Source organism: Heterocephalus glaber, unplaced genomic scaffold, assembly GCF_053883595.1.
Source record: "Heterocephalus glaber isolate CG9 unplaced genomic scaffold, H.glaber_assembly_v1.0 deba00001532, whole genome shotgun sequence".
Lineage (NCBI taxonomy): Eukaryota > Metazoa > Chordata > Mammalia > Rodentia > Bathyergidae > Heterocephalus > Heterocephalus glaber.
In genome coordinates, this window is record NW_028258330.1 from 33601359 (window position 1) to 33619930 (window position 18572).

General features: G+C 34.9%; 1 protein-coding gene across 1 annotated transcript; it reads left to right on the top strand.

Annotated features, from left to right (window-relative positions):
• Positions 1–1099: 1099 nt before the first annotated feature.
• LOC101720084 (olfactory receptor 7E24-like) lies at positions 1100–16877 on the top strand. The gene is made up of 2 exons (XM_087189010.1): positions 1100–1417; positions 15960–16877. Exons 1-2 carry the CDS (start codon positions 1100–1102, stop codon positions 16875–16877), a joined length of 1236 nt encoding a protein of 411 aa, XP_087045136.1.
• Positions 16878–18572: the final 1695 nt, after the last annotated feature.

Consider the following 18572-nt stretch of genomic DNA (forward strand, 5'->3'; position numbering starts at 1 on the left):
TTTAAACAGGAAAGTAAAACAGCCATATTAAGAAACAGGGAGGTGACTTCTAGATTTGGTAATGAGACCTGAGGAAATGGGGAGAGGGAAGGTGTTGGGGGACAGGGAGTAAAAATTATCAAGATATATTATGTATATGTGTTAATTCCCCAAACTAAATGTAATTGCCACATATCAAAAGCATATACTAATAAAAATTTTAAAAGTCTAATCCAAAAACTTAAAGATACATTTACTCCAATGCCACCTTTTGGAATGTGATGTCATGGATATTTGAAGTTACAAACCATATTTCTCAATATTTGAAGTCGATCAAATCCAAAAGTAGAAGTAAGATATGGAATAACCTTGAAAAATAAACCATACTGATTACTTACATTTGTGAAGGGAGCAAATCAGAAAACCTAATAATGATAGAACACTGGAAGAAAACTGTCACACAAGAATATGTTCCAATCATGAACTTGTGATTTAATGTAGTGATCATATTTTACAATTCAATCTACTAATATATATATATATTAATTCCATCTACTACATTGTATATATACAATTCCATCTACTAATATATATAAATATAAATATATATATATATATATATAAAACTTCTGTACCATTTTTTAGAAGACTATAAGGCTTATTAGACTGATCATTAATTCTTTTAACCAAAAGTAATTTAATTCTTAAAAGGGTAAAAATATTTCCTTTTCTGTTTTTTCTCTTAAAAAGTAAAGCTAATGTTCCTGTAATTATGAGCTTAATATGTGTAGTGTTTTTATCTTCTGACTTTGTTGAGTGTCTCTAAAGTAGTTATACATATAATGATGTGAGTAGTTCTTAAACCAATATTGGAAGAGGTCCAAGAGTAGTGTTTGCTACAAATGTGAAATAATGAAAGTATATACATTAGTTATGAATACTTGAATTAAGAATATATGCAGAGTGTCTATTTATGTTTCCATTTTCCCAGTGTCTTTTCTATTTTGAGTGTTCTAGCAATATAGAACCACAAAATCCAACACAAATTTCAGAATTCCATCTCATTGATTTCTCAGAGGATCCAGGCCTGTAACCCATCCTCTTTGGACTCTTCTTGTTCATGTACCTGGTCATACTGGTCAGGGACCTGCTCATCATTCTTACTGTCATCTTTGACTCCCAGTTCCACACCCCCATCTACTTATTTCTTTCCAACCTGCCCTTGGCTGATGTTGGTGTCCTATCCTCGACTGTTCGAAAGATGGTTGTGGACATTCAAACTCACAGCAGAGTCACCTCCTATGTGGGCTGCCAGATACAGATGTCTTTTTTTCTCATTTTTGGATGCATGGATAACATGCTGCTAACTGTGATGGCCTGTAGCCACTTTCTGGCCATTCGTCATGACCTGCATTATCCAGGCATCATGAATATTCATGTATAAACTTTCTTAGCTTTGATATCTTTCTTGGATAGCATTTTGGAATCTCAGCTGCACAATTTGGTTGTCTTACAGTTTACCAACTTTAGGGATGTGGAAATTTCTAATTTCCTCTGTGATTCTTCTCAAGTCCTTAGTCTTTCCTGTTTTGATGCCTATACCAGTACATTGTCATAGATTTTGTTCATTCCATATTTGGCTTTTTTTCCATCTCAAGTATCCTTTTTTGTTTACTATAAAGTTATTTTCTCTATTCTGAGAGTCCCATCATCAGGTGGGAAGTATAAAGCCTTCTCCACATGTGTGTCTCTGTTTTCAGTTGTTTGCTTCTTTTATGGAACAGCCACAAGAGTGTACCTTGGGTCTTCTGTGTTACATTCTTCAAAAAATAATACAGTGGCCCCAGTGATATACATAATTGTAGCCCCTATACTGAATCATTTCATCTATACCCTGAGAAACAGAGATAGTAAAAACATGCTGAAGACACTCTACAGTAAATTTGCATAAACTGTTGATGTGTGTATTGGTATTTAATTTGGTAAATGAAATAAGTTTTAACACCCAGGCTTGTAAATTCTACCTCTTTGGCTAGTTACCTCATTTTTGTGGAGCAATGGCTTTATTGTCCCTTAATGCTTCATAGTGGAATGGTGGTTGTCAGGTCTGGGAAGAGAATCTAGGGTGGGGGTTAATAATTGGGTATGTGATTTCAATTTGGAAAATTAAATTTCTGGAGATGAATGATTATGAAGGTTTCCTAATCATGTGCATGTAATGAGTATCATCAAACTGAACCTGAGTAGTTAAAATGAAAAGAATTTATGTGTACTTTATCACAATAAAAATTGGAATGAGAAAGCAAGCAGATTTTCAATGCAAGAAAAAAAGAAACACAATCTATTTATAGTGACCATGGATGTCCTCTTGAATAAAGAGTGAGCCCAAAGTCTTTGTGTCACTTAAAATTCTGTTGTTCATTTTCTCATTTTAATGTTACATATTTATCAGATACTATTAAGATAATTTGGTCAGCATTGTATCACTTTGAACTGTGTTCATTGAACCCGCATGATTTTATAAGAGTAAGCAATCAGCCTGTGCCCCACACCTTGAGTTTGATGGTTCCAGTTTGTTGGTCTCTACCTCTTTCCATTCCTCCCAGGGTTTCTTGTATGAGGAAACACTGTTTGTTACTGGACCCATATCAATCCAGAGGGCAACATCTGAGTCCCCATTGAGAACCTGGTAGGGAAGAGGAATGAGACCTGCGCTTTTTGGTCATGATCCACAAAAAATGCTGCATAATTCAGTCAATGCTGGATGCAATGAAGGCTGAAAGGAATATTGTCAGAAGCATTGTTTCCTCTTCTTCAGGACAAACATGACAGCTAGTATTGCTAGATGAAAAGATACATAGCTTTGAAGACTTTGCTGTTTATGTTCTTGGTTGTGGTTGAGTTCTAGAAGTTTCATTCAACGTTTTGCCTAATGGTATATGCATTCTAGCTCACATGGGCTTCTCATTCATGATAGTATATCATGAGTCCAGCAAACTGATTCCTAAGTACTCCAGAAATGTTCTTATGGCTGTGATGTGGAGGATAATAGTTACTATAACATCATAAACCATTGAGAGATTTCAGAGTGCCAGGTGCTGAGCTATGCATTCTATAGATTTTCCCAATTCACCCGCTTCATCTTCCCCATGTTATGAGTAACACATCATTTTCATTTTTCAGAAAAGGTAGAGGACAGCATTCTGTATAACCTGTATTAGGTTTTAGAAAAGAGTGAAGCCATGTTTTAATTGAGTTGTCTGTGTATGCTCTGTGAACATCAAGACAGAAATATCTAAACATATTGTCCCACTGACCAGACCACCCAAACAGTTATTTAGATTCCCTGCCACTCCAGAAGGAGAACTATTGCTTCCTATAAATAACAGAAGACAGCTGCAGTTGGCATCTACCCTGTCTACTGTAAGAAGAACAGCTGTAGATCACCGACAACAATCTTAGGGAAAATAAACAAATAAAAATTCAACCCAGATTGTTCTCTTTTTCTATTCCAGGATTTCTTTGAACCTGAACATGTCTTCATTCTTTATGGTAATTAAACCACTTAATCACATACTGAGCCATCAAGTCAGGAGAGTATAAGGTGATTAAAATCATACCTTACCCATACCTGTAACTGAGACCTCTGATGCTGTGGATATAACTTCCTGATGGGTGGGAAAATGTGAAATGGTGTGTCAGACCTAGAGACTGTCAATTTAACTTTGATTCTGTTTTTATGATTCAGAGCATGCTGTTAGTATCTCTGAGATTCAGTGCTGTCATCTGAGTTGATTTCTACTTGGGACAACTGCAATGAGCAAGTTATGAACAGTGCTACATGCTCCTTATATCATTAACATGTAAGGAACAGGAGATGAGGGAAAATAATATAAACTAAATTATTAATAATGATTAGGTTACTCTTCATAGCACACAACTAAAATATCTTGTGATTTTTAAGTCATCATTTTCCTACTAGTATAATATAACATTTAATTTCTCCTGTAAAATAAATATATGGTGGCTATTTTGGGAAAATTTGGGGAAATCTTTGAATTCCCACAGGCCACGTTTTGTTCAGAGAGTTGAGCCTTTAAGGAAACAATTTTTTATACCATGAATAGAGAATCATTTGGTTCATGAAAATTGTCCTTAACCTGTATTGCTTCAACATTCCTGATTCTTTCCTAGCTGCATTTTTATCCCTAGTATGTGTGTCCCATAGTGTTAGAAACAGGACAAAGTGGTGGCTCTTGTTGTGCATCTGTCGTGTAAACGTGAGACCTAGAGTTTCCTTTAACAACACCTACAAAATTCAGTTATTCAGAGACCATGGCAGAGAATTTCCTTTTTTGTGTTGTTATTGGTATAAATTTGTGATACATATTGATTGTACTCATCTTGAGGAATTGGTACATAGACATGTTGCATTTTGTCATCTTAATATTATTTTCCTTCATGTTCCTCCGCACTTCCCCAATCCCAGGTCCCCATCCCATCTCCACAAAATCTGCCTCCTCATTTTTTGTCATCTTTATTATCTCTTTAAATTATTTATATATTGGGTTTCTCATATAAGAGAAACCTTACTACATTTTACCTTCTGTGCATTTATTTTACTTAGCATTCACTTAGGATGGTCTCAAAACCCATCTATTTTCCTACAAATAAATGTATCCATTTTTGTCTGCGTACTATTCCTTTGTATACATAAATATATTATATATATCACATATATCACATTTTCTTTATTCATTTTTCAGTTCTGTTGCCAGGCATATACACTTCTTTCAAAATCTAGCTATTATTAATTTTCCTACTATAAACATTTTCATGGGCATAGAAAAGCACAAATGGCACAAAGAGAAATTGTTATGCAATCTTTATTGCTTGAGGTAAAAAATGTTTTACACTTTCATATCGTTCCAGTGCTCTAGTGACCCTTATCAATTATATGAATAAACTCATGAACTTGTTAGTCATTATGTTCTCTCTCTCTCTCTGTCTCTCTTTCTTTTTTATATGCCACACATGCTGTGGAAATGTGTGCTATTCTCCCTTTTCATATTAAAGCTTAAGTGTTAAATATGCAAAAGTTGTAAAGGCATGTACTTTTTCTGTATATGGTAGCAAGAAAACACGTGGTATTAAAATGTTGGTTTCCTGACTCCCATCCCAGGGAACTGATTTTTTGTGGAGAAGGATGGAAATATTATTCCCAAAGGAATGTAAAATGTATTGATTATTTATATTGGAAGAATTATTGCTAGATGAATTCCTGGGGTATTTTGATGACACATTTTTTGTAAGATTTACATGAAAATTATAGATATTTTATTGGAACATCATAGGTAGGTGACTGATAGTAAAATTGAATATGAATCAGTTTTGGAAGTCAAACAACTATTCTCAACCTACATACTGGAAAGAAATTCTAACTTGCCTGATCTGAAGAAAGATTTTTGAAGAGATTGTCATCACAATAAATTTATGAATGAAAGCATGGCCCTCCATCAGGCAATGCCTTGGGTCAGGTAAAACATTTGCAGTGCTGTATGTATTTCACAGAGAGTCAAATATACATGTTGATGTACATTCACACATTTCATGAGAAGCAAGGGTCATTTACATGAGCTTTAAGTGTGTTTCAGCCAGTTATTATTATTGTGGTTTTTTTGTTTGTTTGTTTCTTTGAGACAAGATCTCACTATGTAGTTCATGTCAGAACTGCACCATGTCCTTCTTGGGTTGTTCCTGTAACTATGGTTGGAGACCCCTCATCTTTCTGTCCAACAACAACTCCCAACTCCACACATCCATGTATTTTGTCTCTCTAACTGTCCTCACTTAACATCTGTTTCATATCTATCCTGGTCCCAAAGATGATTGTGCTCATCCCTGTGTTAAAGTGCTTTTTCTATAACCTGTGGAACATGGCTATGTTCATGTGAACATTAAAAGTGCTGGACTTTAAAAATAGCCCAAAGTCAAAATGTCTTACATTAGTAATCCTAACATTCTGGAAGGCTGAAGAAGGTGATCTAGAGTTCAAGCACAGCCTGGGCAGTTTGATGACTTTGTGAGGCCCTGACTCCCAAAGGAAAAAAAGTATCTGGAGATGTAGTTCAGTTCGAAGGCCCTTGTATCAACCCCAAGTTGTACAAATAACAGGAAGAAAAAAAGTGCCCCAAGGAGGCACCACAGTATAACAATCTTTTCTCAGAACTGGTGACATTTTATTTGAAAATATAAGTTGGAAGGTGAAAGAGTAAACTACTTTTATAATTTCAGCATTCTCAGTCATATTATTTAATGGTTTGTGTACTGAATTCCTCTTCAAATTTCATTGTAGAATGGTGTGGGATGTTAGACACTGATAGGAGAAGAAGAAATAGTTTCTTTTTGAAATATGTACAAAATTGAAACTAGGAAAAATTTGAGCAGTTCTTTGATGGAGATAATTGCACATCAATTTAAATGTAAATATATTTAAATGTAATAAAACATAATTAATTACACTTAATTAAAATTTAATGTAATTGATGCCATCGTCTTAAACTTAAATGATTGAAATGGTAATTTTTACATATGTTGTACCACAGTAAGGACTGAGAACACAATGCTCATGGCTTTTTAAAAATTAAAGATATGAAAGAAAGGAATATTACACATATATGTCCTGCTCAGTAGTAGAGAGTCAAAAAGTGTTGTGGACTTTCATTCTCTTCTTCTTCCTGAACTATTATGAAGAAGTCCCTAGACATTTAAAGAATGTGGATTAATAGCTGATTATGACTTCTGATCATTAGTTCTCCAAATTCATGTGATCAATAATCAGTCTGTACCTCCAGAACTTCAGCCAATGATTCTAGTCCAGTAGGTTTATACATTTTTCTGCTCTGGCCAATTTTAGGCTTCAAAATGCTTCAATCTCACATAGTATACCCATTAATACTGAGGATGGAGCCTGAGCTTTCATTAGGCACTAATCTGGGGACAGGTTTGCATCCTTAGTCTTTGGTAATGATCCAGCAGAGGTGAAGATTTATCCAGTAAGAGCTGAGGGAAACAGTGGATGAAGGCTCATAGAAAGAGTTGTTTCCTCTCATCAGTACAAATGTCACATTGTGGTTAGTCAGATGAGGAGATACTTATGCATACGCTTAACTTATCAGGGTTTTTTTTGTTGTTGTTGGTTGTGGTAGAAATTCAGAAATTACATACAAAAATTATTTTCTCAGCTATACTGGTTCTACTTTGTGGTGAAAATTTATCTGTGAGGGCAGAATTTGTACCTTTATATGGGTTTCCTAATTACTCTGGAACAATTATGTAGATGATGATGAATATGAAGAGGAGGAAATCCCAGCACCAGTGACATCATGAGGTATTTCTAATGGCTTTCTTAGTGGTTGTCAATGAGGTATGTGCTCTATATAGTTTTATTTTCTCTGCATAACACTCCCTTAGTTACAACTGTGAAATTATCATTAGTTTACAGAAAAAGAAATATGTATAATAAATGATATTTTTAGATTAAATATAGTGAATCCATGTTTGAATTTTTCAATCTGATTAGAGTCACATAGTAACATACTAGAAGAATTAATCTCTTTACAAATGTTCCCATGACTCCACAAATTGGTCCATGATCCCAATTCTCTGGGGACTGCCTTGTATTTGTGAAGGAAGAAGAATAGAAAATGAAGCTCCTCAAAGTCTCTTTCCTGTCAAACCAGGAGGAGGTTTTTGCTCTTCACTTTTAAGGATCTTTGCAGATCACAGGAGAAAGTCGTGTTTGGCACTTGCTGAAACTGCTGTAGGAAGGACAGTGACAAATCACAGGAAAACACCTCATAAAGGGTGGATACATAATAATTCAGCACATACATCTCTCTTGCCTACATCCAAGATATCACTCTGGCTGTTCACATCCTCCTCTCTTCTGAAATACTTATATAGTGTAACTGAGCCCTTCTTGAGGTCTGGACTTCAGCTGAAATCTTTCTAAGATTCAAAAAAAATTAAAATGTTTATCTCATTGGATTATGAGAGTGATGACTTCATTTCTAGCCTTGGTGGTTCCACTTACAATTGCTGTGACACAGGGCACGTTTTTAGCATCTCTGAGACAAGTGTTTGTATTTCTAATTAATGTAAATCCATTTAGTATGGATTAAAACATAATTCATGGCCAGTATGTGACCAACTTGTGATGAATGTATGAATAGGTGAAAATAAGAGGGATTTTTTACTATTATTTTTATTCTTATTATTGGTAGTCATTACATAATTTGACTTAAATATTCTGTTACCCCAAGTCATGTTTTTCCTTATTCTGTAGCCAGTCACTTCATTTTTGTTCTCCTGTATGTAAATCCTGTGTATTTGGGGAGGAATACCCAAGTCTGTTATTTTAATTTCCTCAGTGTTTATAGATTACTTGGTATGGAGGAGGCATTAACAATTCAAAAATCAGTAGATTTTTTTTTGGTTCATAGAAATGGAGCTGAGTTATGAAATGCCCATTCATGAATCATTTTTTGGCTTATATATTCCTTCTTGGAAGGATGTTTTGATGGATCAGAGATAAGACACTACAGTGTTATTTGTATCTATGCCAAAACATAAGGAACTCATTATTTCAAAAAACAATGAAACATGGAAGAAAGATGGGCATGGTGGTGCATGCCTGTAATCCCAGGTTGCGAGGCTGAGGCAAGAAAATAGCTGTGAGTTCGAGGCCACCCTGAACTATGTAGCGAGTGCATCGCCAGCCTGTACTACTAGTGAGTCCCCATCTCATAAAACAAAACAAAACAAACAAAAATTTAAAATAAAATAAACATGGAAGAGGTTTCATAAATATGAAAGACAAAAACAGAGTTGTGGCCAGTATTCCTACTGCTTTGGGGTTAGGATTTCATATTCTTCAATGATCATGAAATATCTACTGATCTTTCTAAAATAATTTTATTAGAATAAGCTTGCCACACATAAAAAAAATTCATCAAACATGGAGAATTGGTACACATAGATATTCAATCTTGATCTTTTTTATTTCATATTTCTTTACCATCACTCAACCTCCCCAAGCCCAATATCTAGTTCCTCTTTCATTCTGCATAAACTTCATCTCCTTCTTACCCATCACTGGTCTTTTATTATTTTATTCAAATTATTTATACTTTGCATTTCTCATGTCAGGGATATAATGCGATATTTAAGTCTATGTGTCTGATTTATTGCACTTAAGATTACAATCTGAAGGTGCATCCATTTATCAAATAATGACTTATTTATCCTTATGCATGGCTGAAAACTGCTGCAGTTTATATAGATACCACATTTTCTTAATAGATTCATGTGTTGATTGGTATATAGGTAGTTTTTGTGATTTAAATATTATGATTTGTGTTGCTATAAATATGGCTATACTTGATTCAAAGTTTTACAATTCTTTTGGGAAGATTCTTAGAGAAAGTAGAACTGATTCAAATGAAATTTGTATTTTTAGTTTTTTGAGAAATCTCTATGCTGATGATCTCCATTAATAGTTGATCAGAAATCACTAGAAGTAGATTAAATTGAACAGCTAAAAATTAGAAAATCTTCATAGTAACAAATAAAATGGAGGGATTGTGAAAGGGCAAAATGTAAGAAGAGAGAAAATTTGAAAAAGAAGGATGAAAAAGAGGATGTGTGAAAAGTGAGACAAATTTTAATTAAAGAATAAACAAAATACATAGAATTAGGCAAAAGTAACAGAAATAACATAAGGGAAATAAAAATTAAGAAAAAAAGAAAAAAGAAAGAGCAAAAGATACCAAAAAGCAAAGCAAAACAAACAAAAAACACAAACCCAAACAAAGACAGATGTGTTTCAAAAAAATTGCTGTGTATTAAGATACTTGTGTAAATAATTTGTATCTATAAGCAGTTGTATTAGAATCCATAGGAGTCTTAAATGATAAACCCCTTCTCAAAACAGCTACTGATTATATCACTTCCAGATATGGCAGGTTCTGTGACGGATTTCTCCTGCGATGTTGGCCTGTGGTGTGGAAAGAATAATTTTCAGAATGAAACATCACACAGTGTCAGAGCCCACAATAACTATAGGCTCATTTTTGGGTAGTGCTGCTAACCCATTGTCTATCCCTAGGCTGCCACCCATTTCCAGGCTTTCCTTGTGTTTATAGAGGCAGATCCCTGGCTCTGGAGCCAGGCTTGGCTTTCCAGGCTTCTTCACTTTTTTCTCATCATTTGATGGTTTCTCTATGATCTCTAACTCTCATCTCTTCTCTTTTTTGTTTCCTGAAGCTCTTATCTGTTTCCTGAATTTTGATTTTCAAGTATCTCAATTCCCAGTACTGGAGAGAATGATTTCCTCCTGACTTTTACTCCAATATCTTTATCTATCTATGCTTTGCTGATCTTAGACAGGAGATCCTAATAGTGTACATGAACAAACTGGCTATTCCTGTAATGATTGCATTCTTTATTAGTAGTGACTATCCTATTATGAAGTTGCAGATTTCCATGGATTGTGAGCCATATCCTAGATATTAGGTTATTCTTCCCATTTTTTCAGAGATCATGAGCAGGAAGAGAGAGAGAAATTTACATATGCTCAACCTGTAGGGGAGGAAACACCAGGACTCTGGTGTAGATCTACTGATTTCAGTACCAGGGCTCTGCTTTTACCAGCAGAGGCAAAGGATGGATTATTTTCTATAAAAGATGAAGAAATTTCTTTTCGCTAAGTAAGACACAAGCTCTTTAAAAAAATCTGTTTTAGATGTATGGCTAATTACTTCCAATTGGAATGACCTATGACTAGTTTGTGTCCATCTGAAGCCCTCCATATTACTCAGGCATCATAAACTTTGATGTCTGTGGTTTTCTGGTTTGGCATTTGTTTTTCTTTTATTGGCCTTTTATATTCTTAGCTCACAAAATTAAATTGCCTTACAGTTTACTTATTTCGCTGAGGTAGAATTTTCTGATTTATTCTGCTATCTTGCCCGATTCTAAAATCTTTCCCATTTTTACTGCTACAATAATGAATTATCTTCTTGGAACCATATTTCTCCATTTCAAATATAAAGTGACTTCATCCATTTCTCTTACTGTAAAATCACTTTATCCATTCTGAAAATGATTGGTCATCTGTCAGTTGTGTGCTTCTTTGTAAAATAGCCTTTATTGTGCACCTTTGCTCAGATATACCACATCTTTTGAAAAGGATGTGCTGTCCTCAGGGATGTGCTGTGTGGTCACCTGCATGTTGAATTCTTTGGTCTATGGCCTGAGATAGAGACCTTATTTGTGCCTTCAGGAGACTCCACAACAGGAGAAGTTAACCTCAAGTATTCATTCAGAATGTACTTTGGAAAAAGACATAAAACAATATCTATACCTGTAAATTCCGCTTTTCTGCTCATAATATTTTTATAAATTCATGTCTTTTTTCTTATATTTTTAGTTTTTAAATACTTTAAATTTTTATTAGCATTTCTGAAGTACATACTGATTTCATTCATCTTGGGGAGTTGGTACATACACATAACAATGATTTCTGAAAGACTGTTCTATATTTTCATTGTTATTGGAAGAACATAAGCATGACAAAAAACTTACTGTTATAACCATTCTAAAAACACATTAATTATTGTTATTTATTGTTTGGAAGTCCTCAGAGATTCTGATGACATTGGCCAATTTGACTAATCATGAGCTTTGGGTATTGAACCTCCAAGGTCATATATTAGTAAACAATTTGCTTTTGCCTTTAGACCTTCAGTTGATGGTTTCAGTCCAGTTGTTTCCAACCTGAGTCTCCTTGCTGATGGCATCCATGAGGAAGATCTCATCTGACACTATATTCATACCCATTCTGAGACAGAATCTGAGACTTCACTGGAAACCAGACCCAGGAGATTCTTCAGACCTGCAATCCCTGCTCATGACTCAACAGAGAAGTAGCATAAATCAGCAAGTGCAGAGGGAGCCCAGGGATGTAGACAAGAACCTTGTTAGAATCATTTTTTTCATCATGAGCACAAACAAGGTAGTCATGAGTAGCCAGATAGGGGGAGACTACCATGAAGTATTACTGTTATGAGAAAAGTAAGCTTTACATCCATGATTGCAGTGCAGATATAAAAAAATCTCATGTAAAATTTGTTTTCTACCAACCCTGGTTCTACTTTGAATTTTTTCCTCACCCCCTATAGCAGAAAAGGTGTCCTACCAAACTGATTTCTGTGTACTCCAAAAGAATTACAATGGTCATAGTAAAGATAAGAAGGATGAAGTCAGTAATCACATCATAAGCTATTTCTTTGGGTTTTCCAAATTCAAGATACTGAGTAAATTGTTCCACATAGCTTGTTTAATTGCCTTGGGTTGTCTGCTTACAGACACAGGGCACTGTACCAGAAGGATCCTGGCAGCTTGACTTTGGAACTCAAACATCCATTTCACTTCCCTGTCCCTGGAGAAAGTGATTGCTTGTTCACTGTGGTCTTTTTCGTGGGGAGTAGTGTTCCTCATAGATCACAGAGTGGAGCATTTGTAAGCATCAGATGTACCCACTATAGAAAGGCGTACACTAGTCACAGGAAAACTTCACAGGAAAAGCATACAGGTGATAATCCTGCCTTAATTTCTCCCCTCACAACACTGTTGGAAATCCTTGCAACTTTCTGCATCCTGTTCAATGCTTACAATGCCACAAATCTCAAATGTGACCATTCAGCTCTTGATTTCATTTATGTACCTCAAATACTTAAAAATATACCCATGGTTACAGTTCTGAGCCTCTGCTTACATTTTTCTGTGGATTGAGAAACAAAAAATTTAGTAGATTGGACAGAAAATAATTTTAATTTAAATTTAATTCAATTTAATGTATTGTTCTCTCAACTCCACATATTATTTCAGTGACACAGAGCATGGATTTAGTGTCTATGAAGCAGCACTGTCATTCATGTTGATTTGTAGTTGCAACAAATACTCTGAATGTTTTACAGATGAGAGCACCATATATTACTCCTGTGTATAAAACTAGAGCAAGATATGACTTAATCATGATTATTATTAATGATAATAATGATCTTCACATCAATTATTTCCTTACCCTGAATTTACTCTTTCTGTAGCAGACATTTTCTTTTTCTTTTTGTGTAACTGCCCATATACTTCCACAGAAGAATGAGGTGCTGTCATTTGCATCTGATTCCTGAAAGTCTGTACTTTGTTTGGCACACAGGAGGCATCAACAGTAAAAACCTGTGTTAAAGATAGAAAGAACCCTTCCTCAAGTCACAGTACTTGTCATTAATCAGTGTAATCGGAAGATGCTGAGTGTATTCTTGTCTGCACCTTCATTCCTTTCACAAATGTCTCAAAGATGTAGAGATGAAATAAGATAGCTCTGGTCTGTACCTTTGTCATGGACATGTGGGCTTTATAATCCATTCAATTGCATCTCTATCAGTCATTCACCAATACAGCAGAAATATTTAGGGCTTCAAAAAGGGATGATGTGAAGGGAGCAGGAGAATGTATGCCTCAGGCTGAGATGCAATATAGAACTTCATATCATTCCAGCTCCATAGCCATTTGAACACAGTTTTCTGCGTATATTAGTAAACTTCCTTTCATGATGGTATAACTTTTATTTTTATAAAGAAATCTAAAGTGAATACATACTCAAATTTTACACTTCCTTTAGATACTACATATGGGGAAACAAATGTTATTCTTATTTTTGACAAGCAGTATGAGCATAGAGAGGAGGAGAGATTCACACACATTCTGCCTACTGTAGTAGGTTAATGATAGAGGAATAAAATATTTATTTCCTTGCTCTCATTGCAGGGCACTGCATCCTATGAAATTTCTTGGGATGTTTAATAAGAGATCATTATTGAACAGATGGGGGGGATATTTGGTAGGTATAACTAATGAATAATAGAATGTAAATGATAATGAATGATGTTCTAGAAGAAAATGTGAAATTAATAAAATTTTACATAAATTATTAGTTGGAAAGAAGAGACATAACCACCAGTGATATATTATGTATAATATTTTACTTTTCTGACAGGAAAAGAGGCAGAAAAATCTTGAAGAGATTGTCACAGTGATAAGTTTACAGATTAAATGAGGTTTCTGTCTCTCTGGTAATTCTCTACATCAGTTAGACATTTGGAGCTGATCCATGTTCTTCAGAGGCAGATTTAAAACTGACTGTGAATGTAACCTAATCCTTTACAGGACAATAGGCATTCTGTTGCACATGACTTAGATAAGATTTAAGTAAATTTTAGGTGAGCTTTTAAGAAAATGATTTGGGTACTCATAAACCACTGTTGTTCTGGAAACTTTGACAGATACCTAGAAAACAAAATTCACATGTCATTGTTCAGATCACTAAAAATATTAGTTGTGATATACCTATTATTATTTATATTTTAATATTTAGAAAGATAATACTTGTGGAGAATTCTGTAATTTCCATGAAATATTTTAAAACTGTGTTTCCCAACCTCTGTTATACAGATATTCTGATATGCTGATTAAATTAAATTATGACTAAATCAATGCCTAGGGCATCTGGATAATTCAATATATTCTCATATTTATTATTACTGAATTAGATCCAAGACTGATTCTAAATAAATGATTTTCAAAATACTTTCTTGCAATAACTTTAGAAGGTAGATAATTTTATTTATATTTTACAAATGTAGGGAATTACATGAGGTATGTTACAATTACTCATACAGCTTTATACTATTTTACGTGCTTTGAATTTTGCTCATGAGTTTTCAGGTGTGTTTACATTCTTTCAGGTATGTTCTTTCCAATTAAAACAGTGTGGATTGACAAAATTATGTAACCAAATTTTCTTCATATACATGGCATGATAGAAATGCTATTCATGTTTCAGGAAAAACTGATGTCAAAATCTATCATTTAGAGTTGGGGGGCTGGGATTGAGCCAGGGTTTGGGAGTTTCCTTATTTCTGATGTCTTGAACTGGATGCAATAATGTTATGATAACAGAAACAGAAGCAAATTAGTCTGCTCTATCAAATAGAGAATCAATAGAAAAAGGAAATGACTGTCTTATATAGCAAATAACTTACTGATAATATATGAGGTGGTTAAAATAAACTCATGTAAACTTTGAAAGCTCAAATATGCTTATTATCACTAATTAATTATTGACAAAAAGAAGACTACTTTTATGTCACTTCTATGGTCATATGTAATCAGATTTTGTGCATGTATTTGAATCTGCTTTATACAAATTTGAGTTCATCAGAGAAAATTACAGGAGTTACATATTAAATACCTAATGAGAGGCTCAGTGAGCTCTTACCTCGAAAGAGGGAAATCGGAAAAATCAAGAGGGATGAAATATTTATGTGATGTTACTGGCACAACAAAATGTGTTCAGATTATGAAACATTGAATTTAATTTCAGATACTGCAGTCATAGATCTTACAGTATTTGTAGATACGCTAAGTCAAGGAAATTGATACCATATTATGAAAATACAATAAGGTGTCTTTTACATTTTAAAAATCACTTCCATTATTATTATTTTTTAAGACGGATGACATAAATCTCTATTCTTTTTCTTAAAATAGTTACCTGTATATTACTGGGATTATGGACTTCTGAACTCTAATATTCTTGGTCTCCTAACAGAACTCTGTGCAGTGTCTTTAAAATAAGAGTATATAGATGGAGGTGGATATCAAAAAATATATAATGAAAAAGCCCTTAAGAAATAGGGTTTTACAGAACTGAGAAATATTGCTGAATGTTTTAGCTTTCAAATCTAAGGAGTTTACCGGTGACTATTCCAATTCAAAATATGTAATCTAGTGTCCCTGTTTCATTTTTTCAATGAAGTTTCTTTTCAAAAGGGTGCTCAAACAACACGGAAACATAGAATCTCACAAGTGTCTCTGAATTCTATCTCCTGGGCTTCTCAGAGGATCCAGACCTACAGCCCATCCTATTTGGACTGTTCCTGTCCATGTACCTGGTCACAGTTCTCAGCAACCTGCTCATCATTCTGGCTGTCAGCTCTGACTCCCACCTCCACTCCCCCATGTACTTCTTTCTCTCTAATCTGTCTTTGACTGACATCTGTTTTATCTCCACTACAATCCCAAAGATGATTGTGGATATCCCAATTCACAGCAGGGTCATCTCCTATGTGGGCTACCTGATGCAGATGAATTTTTCTATTATTTTCATGTGTATGGATGACATGCTTCTGACTGTGATGGCCTATGATTGTTTTATGGCCATCTGCCACCCCCTCCATTATGTAGTCATTATGAATCCTCACCTCTGTGTGTTACTAATATTGCTGTGTGTCTTTTTTAGCTTTTTGGCTTCCCAAGTGCATAATTTCCTTGTCTTACAACTTACTTGCTTCAAGGATATCAAAATTGCTAATTTCTTCTGTCAACCTTCTCAACTCCTTATGCTTTCCTGTTCTAACACATTAATCAAAAACACTGTAACATATTTTGTTGGTGTCATGTTTGGCTTTCTTCCCATGGCAGGGATCATTTTCTCTTACACTAAAATTGTGTCCAGCATTCTCAGAATACCATCATCAGGTGGGAGGTACAAAGCCTTCTCTACCTGTAGTTCTCACCTGTTGGTTGTTTGCCTATTTTATGGAACAGGGCTTGCTGTGTATCTTAGTTCAGCTGTGTCATATTCTCCCAGCAAGGGCATGGTGGCCTCTTTGATGTACACCATGGTCACCCCAATGCTAAACCCCTTCATATACAGCCTGAGGAATAAAGACTTCAGTAGCACCCTGAAGAAGCTCCATAGTGGGAAAGTCTAATTCCAGGAACTTTATCATTCATTATGTGTGTAGATTGGGAAATGAAATAAAACTGAACTCACAAAAATCACTGCTTCATGTGTCATATTATTTCAGGTGTTTGATGACTATGTTAGTCTGCACCATCTCCATGGTGATCAACCATCAGTGTTTTCTTTCTAGTAACTTTGGTAAGGTGACACTGGAATCCCTAAAAGCTACTGGCCAGGCCCATACTTGCTCCTGAGGTCAGAAGGCCTTCCAACCTTAACTTCTACCCCAGGATGTTGTTTTCATCCAGGATCTTGCTGGTGTGTTATTCCATACTTCTGCTACCCCATGCCAGGTTAACTAAAATGTAGAGCAAGTTTGAAATTGACAACATTTATTCCACAGGCTGTGTGGTCTCCTGCATTGCACCTCTGGGTTGCAGTCGGCTTTACTGTTCCCTTGGCATTCTCTTTTTGTGCTGAATTTTTGGGATTTTGACCATGAATTGTAAAAGAGAGGTTTTTCTGGTTGTAATATTTAAGTATTTATATTTACCTGGATTTGTATTTTATTTTCATAGATTTGGAAAATATTCAGTGCAATTCTAGTGAATTTTTAAATACTTCAAGTATTATCATTTTTACTCAAATTCTTTCATTGGTACATTTTAGGTATACAACACATTTATATTTCTCATTGGGAATTGTACCTTTATATAATGCATCTTGGTTCTTATTTTTTCCCCATTCCTAGCCCTCCCTTCACGCCCTCCACCCTTCCCTATTTGCAAAGACTTTATTTCCATTTTTTCCATTTCTCATCATTTTTCATTGCCATTCTTTCCTTTTCCCTGCCCCTCCCATTACCCCTACCCCTTTGGACCTTTTCTCCCTGTTTTGCATTAATAATTATTCATTCTAATCATTGGTACATTTTAGGTATACAATATAATGACATTCATCATTGGAAATTTGCACCTTTACAAAATCTCTCTTGGTTCTCATTTTTCACCCTTGCCCAGCCCTCCCATCAATCCCTCCATCCATCCCTATTTACAAAAATTTTGTGTCCATTTTTCAATTTTTTCATATTAATCCCATTCCCTTCTATCCTTTCTCCTACCCCTCCCACTTCCCCTTCCAGTTTGCCCCTTTTCTTCCTATTTTTTCCTTCACTTTATCTATTATAAATTTTAGTCCTTATTTACACTTTCAGTTTCTCACACTAGAGAAACTATTCGGTATTTATACATGTGTGTCTTATTTATTTCACTTAAGAGTATCCCTTCAATGTGCATCCATTTAGCTATAAATATTTCTAATTTCTCATTTTTATGGCTGAGTAGTACTCCATTTTATTTAAAAAAAAAACAAAACATTTTCTTTATCCAGTCTCCAGTTGATGGCCATTTGGACTGTATCCAAGTTTTAGCTATCACAAACTGTCCTGCTATGAACATGGGTGTACATATATCACTGTTGTATGATTCTTTTAATTCTTTGGGGAAGATCCCCAGAAGGGGAATACCTGGGTCAAATGGGACTTCCAGTCCTAGTTCTTTGAGGTATCTCCATACTCATTTCCACCATGGTTGCACCAGTCTACACTCCCACAAAAAGTGGAGTAGGGTTCCTCTTTCCCCACAACCCTGGCAGCATTTGTTTTCTGTTGATTTTATGATAGCATCCATTCTTTGTGGGGTGAGGTGGAATCTCAGCATTGTTT